General features: G+C 45.7%; 1 protein-coding gene across 1 annotated transcript; it reads left to right on the forward strand.

Annotated features, from left to right (window-relative positions):
- The first annotated feature begins 1,376 nt into the window (after positions 1 to 1,376).
- Positions 1,377 to 8,021, forward strand: PTCHD3 (patched domain containing 3). The gene is made up of 4 exons (XM_015618696.3): positions 1,377 to 2,377; positions 2,632 to 2,753; positions 4,072 to 4,217; positions 6,153 to 8,021. Exons 1-4 carry the CDS (start codon positions 1,646 to 1,648, stop codon positions 7,733 to 7,735), a joined length of 2,583 nt encoding a protein of 860 aa, XP_015474182.1. The 5' UTR covers positions 1,377 to 1,645; the 3' UTR covers positions 7,736 to 8,021.
- The last annotated feature ends 1,494 nt before the right edge of the window (positions 8,022 to 9,515 follow it).

The following is a 9,515-nucleotide window of genomic DNA, read 5'->3' on the forward strand; positions in this document are numbered from 1 at the left end:
GAGGGAGCCAAGGCCCAAATTAAAAGGTGATAAGAAGAGGATTAAAACCACAAGCCAAGAAACACACGTGCTCTAAAAAATGTGGACCCAAGGAGTAGCCATGCTAAAAAGTTCCTTGAAAACGTAAACTAGTTAATAGAAAAGTTTGAATATGCATAAAGTCTATGAATATGCATCAAGTTGATGCAATATATAAAGGTATATAAAGGGTGTTTTCAAAACACCAGGTGTGCTCTTAGCAGAGTGCCAAGCACCTGGCCATTTTAACCCTTTGCTTTATTTTCTTTGTCTCCTATTGTCTTTTTTTTATTAAACCTTTAAAAATTTACCAGGAAAGTGAATGTTGTTTTTCACATTCTTGAACGCCACTCTGAACTGAGAGTTGGTGGAGCCATCTTTCCATGCTGTAAGGCAGATTCCCAAGCCTCAGAGTTAACCTAAAGGCATTGGCCTATGCCCAGTGTGCCCGGTGGGTATCCTGACTGAGCAGCTACTGCCACCAGGCCAGTTCCTAGGTTTCAACAAGTTAGGAGCTACAGGAAATAGTTTCTAAGTGCCTGTCTGACATACCCGTATCAGAACACCTATGCACGGAAAAGGGAATCACCAGGATCCAGTCTGCCCCAGGTGCTGAGTGAAGCAGGAGATATATAACCTTGCTCAGAGCCTGGCTGGCTTTTATACTCACAGGTGCCAAGCCTGTCTTCCCTAGATGTGAGAGAAGAAATACCTACAACTTCTGCAAGTACTGACAGGAGAGAAGGGAGTTGCTTCTCTCAAAGGCAAGGACAAGTGCCTGCCAGTGACATTGTCTGGACACCTCTGTAGCACTGTCACATCTGAACTTAATGCTCTTCTCAGCCTGAAACCACTCAAATCACTTGCAGCAGTGTCAGGAACACCAGGCTGCATGTTAGTTTTTGGACTTGTAAAAGGTCCTTTCTATCACTGCTACTGCATAAAGCTCTGACATATCACACCGGTGATATTCTTGTGACTTGACAATTGGAATCACTAACCCTTGTTTCAAAGTCTTTTATTTCTTCTTCTGTCACTTTCTTGTTTCCTAAACCAGTACGCTGAGAGAGCAAACACTGCAAGGTTTACATCACCATTGTCTGTCTTTTGCTTTCAGATAGAAGAATAATGCATAGTAGTAAAGCAGCGACTGCAGCAGCTTCGGGGAAAACACTTAAAAAGCCGATGACGTCTAGAGGATGAAATGCAGGCGTGGGGTTGTGCCGGGAAGCGGCAGGGACAGGCACGGAGCCAAAGCAGGGCTCCGGTCAGCGGCTCAGCAAGGCGGGCGATGCAAACGGGCCGGACCTCGCGGAGCCAGAGCCAGGGGGAAAACGGAAAGCAAGGGGGGCACGAAGCCGGGGTGGGACGCGGTGAGGGGAGCCTGCTCTGCCCTCCCGGCCCCCGCTGCCTCGCAGGGAGGCGGTGGAATCCCCGCTGAGTCACGGCGGGGGCGGTTCCGCTCGCTGAAAAAAGCGGTTCGAGGTCCTGACAGGAAGAGCGCTGCTCTGAACTCTCTTTCTTTCTCTCCTCTCCCCCGGCGCCGGCACAAACCTCACCGCCGGGCCCCGGCGTGGGACGCGCCCTCGGCAGCAGCTGCGGCCGGCAGCCCGTGCCCGCCTCGCCCATGCCGGGGCCGCGGGACCCCGCGGGGCGCTGCTCCTGCCGCAGCACCGACTGCCTGGAGCGGCCGCTGCGCCGGCTCTTCGTAGGGCTGGCGAGCGGTGTGGCCGCCTGCCCCTGGCCCTTCGTGCTGGTGCCGCTGCTGCTGTCGGGCGGGCTGGGAGCCGGCTTCCTCTTCCTGCCGCAGCGGCAGGCGAACGACATCGAGGGGCAGTTCACACCGACGTGGGGGCCCGCCAAGGCTGAGCGCGACTTCGTGCGGCGGCACTTCCCCACCAATGACTCGGAGCGCTTCTCCGCCCCGCGGCTGCCCACCGAGGGCTCCTACGCCGCCCTCATCGCCGTGGCGACGAACGGGACCTCGGTCCTGGACCCGGCGGCGTGGGCAGAGGTGCTGCTGCTGAACGCCACCGTGCACGACGCCGAGTACGAGCGGCTTTGCGCCCGCACCACAGGCGGCTGCGCCAGCCCCAACCCGCTGCTGTCGCTGCGGGGCGATGCGGGACCGCCCTCCCCGGGGAGCCTCCGCTTCCCCGTCAACGACAGCGTCTTCCTGGGGACCGCGCTGGGCGGCGTGGAGACGGAGGGCGGGCGGGTGCGCGGGGCGCGGGCCCTGAAGCTGGTGTATTACCTGCGGGAGGACGGCCCCGAGGCGCAGGACAGCCGGCAGTGGCTGGAGAGCTTCCTCCGGGACATCTCGTCCAAAGTGGCGGAGTTGCGCCTCGGCTCCATTCAGGTAACGCAGGAGTGGGTACGGCCGTGAGGAGCCGCCGAGACAGAAATGTCCGGACAGCTCCTTCGCGGAAAGAGAGAGGAAAAGGGAAAAGGAAAGGGAAAGAGACGGTGGCAGAGGACGGAGGGATGGCTGCGAGGGCCAGGGCAGTGCTCCTCTGCCAGCTTGGTGTTTGGCCTTGCTTGTGTGTGTGCAGAAAGACCAAGAAGAAGAGGAAAAGTGTTTCATCGTTTCTTTCCTTGGTCTTTTAACGCCAGGTGACTTACTTTACCTCGCTGTCCAGACAACAGGAGTTTGAAGGAAATGCCAAGAGTGTGATTCCGCTCTTCTCCATAACATATTTCTTAACAATAAACTTTGCAATCATCTCTTGCCTAAGGTAAAATGTCTCTAATCTATGGCTCAACGAGCAGTGATCTTTGCTCTTCTTTACCTCCCTCGGTTTCTGCTCTTGCTAAGTGAAGGCATTCTTGAAGCTGCATAATTTCTGTGACATTTTAGAGGCAAAATTTATTTCTTTGATTTTTATTGTCCCTCTATGTGTATTTCCCAGCTGCTTAGATGGCAGACGAAAACTTGAACAAGTTTTCAGTACTTAGTTAAGGATCAAGTGGATGAGCAGTAGCTTCACAGATTCCTGCAAGTCTAGGTACAGCCTTAGTTCTTTTGCTTGCTGGTAGAATCAGAGCTTTATATGCTGTCCACAGAGAACTTAACCTGCCCTTTCTTTGTCCTGATGGAAAGTGAACCACAGCAGTGTCTGTGTCCTGTACTTCCAAAGAAAATTGTACTTGCAGGGTGAGCAGCCTGGTTTAGTGCTTGCATCACACATCATACCTGTTAGAGCGTTTATTGTGGAATGCTTGAGCCAGCCCTCAAAGGCTGTTAGCCAACCTGCCTGATGAGAAAGTTTCTCTACACGGCACGTACTGCCTGAAGGGTGCTTCCACTGATATGCCATGGCAGGGACTGGGGTAAAATCAAAGACATTCTAGAAATTCACCTTTTTTTGGGTCACCCAGAGTCTAGCCTCACCGGTAGAGTTTATGTATCCTTATGTTGCCATCATCTCTTGTTATTGATGCAAAGAGCAGTACACATCTTTACTCTTCCAAACAGTGTAATTGTTTGGAATTAATAATGTATTTGTAATATTGAACAGTGGTAATAAGTGTATAACACCTCCTATCTTTAGGATTTGGGACAGCAATATAATGATACAAGACTCCAAGCCTTCATCAGAGGGCATGACATTGAAGGTTTATTAGAAAAACACTCTTTTTTTACACCACTTTGGTACAATGAATATGATTCGTCATTTAGAACAACACCTCTTGACCATTATTTCCAAGTAAACAACAAGTTAGAAAGACACCACCTGCTAATGGTTTTTCACCTTCCAAGGATTGTTTGGATTCCTCCTTATGATTTCCCAGGCCAGAGTGAGAAAGTTGTGTACTTGACTTTCCCACAGGCTCAAGCTAGTGCCTGAATCCTGAAAATCTCTTATTTGACCACTGTCAGTTCCCACAACCTCCTAGAGAAATTAATTTTGTGTAATGCTGACACCTGGGAACTCTCCTAGCAGCTTTCATCAGGAGTTATTCTGAGAGAGGGTATCACTGGTATCTGTGTACTTGTCATGCTAAACACTTGGTGAAATATTTCAACTAAAATATTTCTTGAAATATTTTCAGACTGAGCTGTATAAGAAATAATATCTGGCTTGCAAGCTGTGGAGTGCTTTCTTCTGGCTTAGCTGTATTAAGCAGCTTTGGATTGATGCTCCTCTGTGGAGTGCCGTTTGTGGTCACTGTAGCAAATGCACCATTCCTGATTCTGGGTAAGTAGAAAATGTGAGTTGTATTCAGATACAAAGACCAGAGTGAAGTTAAAACAATGTCAGTCTTTTATAATGTGAATGTCTGCTAATACAACATTTTCTCCTGAAGTGAGGGAGGAGATACCCAGAGGTGCAGACCTCTCAGAGCACCTACAGGTGGGCAAGCCCCTCAGCTCAGCTCAGCTCAGCTCAGCTCAGCTCAGCTCAGCTCAGCTCAGCTCAGCTCAGTGTGCCCATAGTGGGACTGGAGATGGGTTCTACTGCAAGGGCAGCTTTTTCCAGAGGACAAGCCTGATCTAAATCTACTGCTACAGCAGGAAAACTGTAAATGAGAGAGTGGTAAGGGTAGTACTTCTGGCATTCTAGTGTCCCTGGAAATGTAGCCAGGATGATTAATCCTCTGCTATAAACATCTGTGTACTAACCAATCTCATTCAGCTGTGCAAAGGAAGTGATGCACCAGTTTTGAAAGCAGCTCCCCACAAAAACCAAAGGAAGTTGGTATCTTTGCCTCCTTGTTTCACAGACTGCTTAACAGCCAGTGCTGAACTTTCCAAATACTGTTAGAGAATGTTGCTGCAAACAAATCATTGCTTTTTAAATCCTTTCTGGTTTCCTATATGATACATTAATCTGATGTTTTCTTGGGCTTGCTCTCATGCTGAGGAAAACAAATGGAGCTCCCAGGTTGATAGAGGCTGTACATCATCCTAAACTGTCCAATGCAAATGCTCCTTAGGGCAGGCATTGTTTCTTTGTTTCCTGCATAATTCCAATTAATTTTTATTTACTTTTGTTTGCTCATCAATTGCAGTGGCTCCAACTATCAAAAAGCCCCTTTTGTATGGGAAAGGGCTTAAGCCCAGTCTCTTCAGATCTTCAGAAATAATATACAGAGTTTTCCTTGAGTTAAAGCAAATAAATTCTCAGTACATCAGAGGGTTTTTTTTTGAAGGCTGCTTGCTTTTTGAAGCAGCCAGGCTCATCCAATAGTATCTTTTGACATGCTGATTAATTCATCTTTGCATGTTTACTGGCAATTGCCTGTTCAGGTAGCAGGTAATGATTTCATCTCTTCTTCTGTGCTTGGCTAAATCTCACTCTGCTATTCACACAGCCTTGCTTTCCCTTTTGTGTGAGTAATTTTTAGTGAACACAAGAGCTCTTAATAACATGGCAAAATACTGAAAGATGTGAGATAATAATCTTGGGAGTTAGCAAGAGGTGAGAGAAGCCCATTGGCTCTCCGTTTTTGAACATCAGCTCACTTACTGTAGCATCTTAGCAAAAAGATCCAGGAAGATCCAGTCTTCCCAGCAGGTTTTCCCAGAGACCTGGCAGGTAATATATGTAAGTGCATCAGTATAAATGTGAACAAAAATGGGTAATAAATTGTGAATAAGTGCTGGAAGATAAACTGGAGAGAAGTGAAGGGCAAAGAGCATTAAAAAAGTAAGCCACTGGAATCATTCTTCTCCCATGTGGTAGCAACTGCTCTTCCTGCATTCTGAAGGCAGAACAAGAAATTACTGGTCAACATTGCTGCAGTCCTGAAGAAGAGATTCCTGAGATAATGGGGGATGCTTCCAGTGATAAGAATAGTTGAGCATCAGAATATGTGATGCTTTGAAATCTGTGTCATCTGCATCAGGGGACATGTGGACATCAGCTACCAGACACTTGTCAGAGATGCAGTAGGTGTGCTCAGTCCTTCAGCAGTCAGTGAGGGAACAACAAACCACCAGGTCACCAGGAATACACACAAAGGATATGTTTTCCTCATTCTCTTGTAACTTGCATCAGCACTAGAACATTGCTAGTAGTAAAGCTTCCTTTTTCAAAATTTTATGCAGAATGAAATGTGATTGATGTTGTTTTGTTGGGTGTTGGAAGCTGCCATTTGCAGTGCAGCGTTAACAGTGTCTCCTCTTGCAGGGGTTGGCGTTGATGACATGTTCATCATGATTGCTTCCTGGGAACAAAGTTCAAGGAAAAAAGAGAAATCCAATGTTAAATCTCTGCTGACTGAGACTTACGCAGAGGCAGCACTTTCTGTGACCATCACCACTCTCACGGATGTTTTGGCCTTCTTCATTGGCACCTGGACTGCTTTTCCATCCGTGAGGTCTTTTTGCCTCTATACGGGTACAGCTTTTGTCTTCTGCTATGTATATACCATGACCTTCTTTGGGGCAATTCTGGTGTTAAATCACAAAAGGGAGCAAGGGAACCGACACTGGCTGACTTGTATGCGTGTGGATGTAGGTAAAGATCAGGCTGAGAACTCCTGCTTGTACAATGCTTGCTGTATCGGCAGCTGTTCTAGGCAGCCTTCTCAGCCAGAAGGGGAGCATCCAATGAGTGTATTCTTTAAAAAGTATTATGGCCCTTTTGTTACAAATAAATGGATCAAGCTGCTCATGGTGTTGCTGTATGGAGCATATTTGGGTGGCAGCATTTATGGGTGTACTCAGATCAGGGAAGGCATCGATCTCCGAAATCTGGCAAATGATGACTCCTACATTATTCCATATTATGATGATGATGATAAATACTTCTCGGCATATGGACCCAGGGTCATGGTTGTCATTACTGAGCGTGTAGATTACTGGAATGAGTCGGTGCGTCTTGGCATTGAGAGCTGTGCACAGAACTTAGAGAACATTTCCTATGTAGATAGAAACCACTCAGAGTCATGGCTGCGGGCATACACAGAACTTGCCAAAAAAACCAAATTGATAAATATAAACAGTAAGACTAACTTCTTAAATAACTTAACTATACTGTTCAGAATTCTTCCCAGTTTTGAGTGGGACATAGACAAGACTCAGGATGAAATAGAAGCTTCACGCTTCTTCATCCAGACAGTGAATGTGACATCAGCCGTGGATGAGAAGAATCTCCTCAATCAGTTAAGAGAGGCAGCCAAGCAGTGCAGCATTCCACTGAAGGTGTATCACCCAGCCTTCATCTACTATGACCAGTACCTGGTAATAGTGCAGAACACTGTTCAGAACGTTGTTGTTGCTGCCGGGGCGATGCTCGTTGTCTCCCTTCTGCTCATTCCCAACCCGCTGTGCTGCTTGTGGGTGACTTTTGCTATAGCCTCTGTTATAGTTGGTGTTGCTGGTTTCATGACATTCTGGGATGTCAATCTTGATTCCATATCCATGATCAACCTGGTCATTTGTATTGGGTTTTCAGTAGACTTTTCTGCTCATATTTCTTATGCCTTTGTTACAAGTGGAGAGTCATCAGCCAATAAAAGGGCAATTGAAGCTCTGTCCCTGCTAGGTTACCCGGTACTACAAGGTGCAGTTTCTACAATATTAGGAGTAGTTGTCCTGGCTGCAGCAAACACCTACATCTTCAGGACATTCTTCAAGATCATGTTCCTTGTTATTTTGTTTGGGGCTCTTCATGGTCTTGTTTTTATTCCAGTGTTTTTAACACTTTTTGGAAACTTTGGCAGATCTCCCAATACCAAAACTAAAAAACTTGAGCTTGAGAAATTGTAACAGTTGTTTGTTACTAAGTTTAATGTGTTATAATTTATATTTATTATATGTAGATTCAATTGTAATGACTGTCAGGGAATATAAGACATGAAGAAAATGAAAGACAAAAATAATAAACAGAACAGGGAAGGAAAAACTTCAGAAAAGCCAGGCAAGAAAAATAACAGAAAAATTAAAACTTAGAGATTGCATTTGCATTTCTCATTTTTGTGTTGTCTTAATGTTGTTAAATATTTTTTTGTGCTTATTGAATGTATTAAAGTTATTAAAAGTACTGACCAATGCATCAGCTTAACAGACTACATTACATGTTTGTCAGGACATGTTCACAATGGGGAAGAGTAGCTTCCACCATACTGCATTTTCACCTGTTTGCCTTGGTGCTGTAACTCATCCCAACACTGAGCTGGAAGACAATTTTTGCCCAAGATGCTCAAGGCTGGATGTTTTACAGCAAAATTACAAGAGGTCAGAACTGTCTCAGACTGTGATATCTTGTAAACCTTCAGGAGACAACATGTTCCTAGGTCCCTAATGCAGCATGAGAAACCCTTGGGGAAGACTCAGCCCAAGCTGACTCCCATTTTCTATTCAAAGCCTTTTCTTGGTGTCCTGTTTTCTAGCTAAGGTTGAACATCTGGTACCCTTTAAGAAGTTTACATGTAGCTACTGTTGGCTGCACTCCCTGCAAAGGGATTTGCTGTAGGTTATTCAACTTGCATGGACCTCCTGAGTAATCACCCTGGGAGATGCTGTGCCATGGTATGACAGTGCAAGAATTCACTAGAGAGAATCACAGCCTGATTTGGGACAAAGTGAAAAAGCATCTCAAGTTTAAGCAGATCAGTCCTGTAAACCCATAAATTCCATTCTGTTCATCCTGTGATGTGTTGATAGAGCAGAGGAGCTTTCACTGAGTAAGAGCTAAAAATATATGAAGTGCCTTCTAACAGTAGGTAGAAGTAAATTCATAATTTGTTGCTGATATCATGAATGACCCATTGGAAATAAAGTGAATTATGGTAACTGATGTAATTAGGGAAAAAATTGGCAAAGGACTTATTAAACCCTTCAGGCCAAATCTGCTACTGTGGAGGGCTTCTTCTGACTAAGTGTGACAGTCTGCCTCTGTTTCCTGTGACTTCTGGCCCGTTTCATGAGACCCAGTAAACAGGGCAGGATCCTTCTGTTTCCTCCAGAACAGTTTCTGAAAGAGTAGTGAAAGACTGAAAACTCCTATCAGTCTTAGAACAAATCTGCTCCTGAGCTTGAAGTCAAAATCCCATGCTGAATCAGAATTATAGCTAGCAGCATTAAGTTTCCGGGACAGGGCACTAGCCACAAAGCTAGATTTGAGGAAAAACAAATGCACTAGACTGCACAACCCCATGCACTAGTCCCCACTTCTCTCACTAAACATCTCAGTGTTCATAGTAGTGCTCTAATGGCTAATGATGCAGCCATTTATGCACTGATGATGCTGTGGAAGGAGCAGACAATGCTCTCACACTGGTCAATGGCAGAGAAAGGCCTCTTAATAAACACATGTGAGTCATGGCTTTGGAAAAATGGAAATTGAGGAAAGCAGAGCGAGCAGCCTATTTGAAGCACATACTCTCACCTCTCATTGTGGTGTTTGGCCATGTTTTAGAAGCAAAAATAGCTCTCCTTGCTTCTAGCCAAAGTTTCCAATCAATAGAGCAGAAAGTTAGGAATGGCTTGATTGTTCTAACTTCACAGCCAGTTTAAAGGATTAAGATTTAGAAAACTCTACTGACAT

The sequence above is a fragment of the Parus major genome, chromosome 2, assembly GCF_001522545.3.
Source record: "Parus major isolate Abel chromosome 2, Parus_major1.1, whole genome shotgun sequence".
Taxonomy (NCBI): Eukaryota; Metazoa; Chordata; class Aves; order Passeriformes; family Paridae; genus Parus; species Parus major.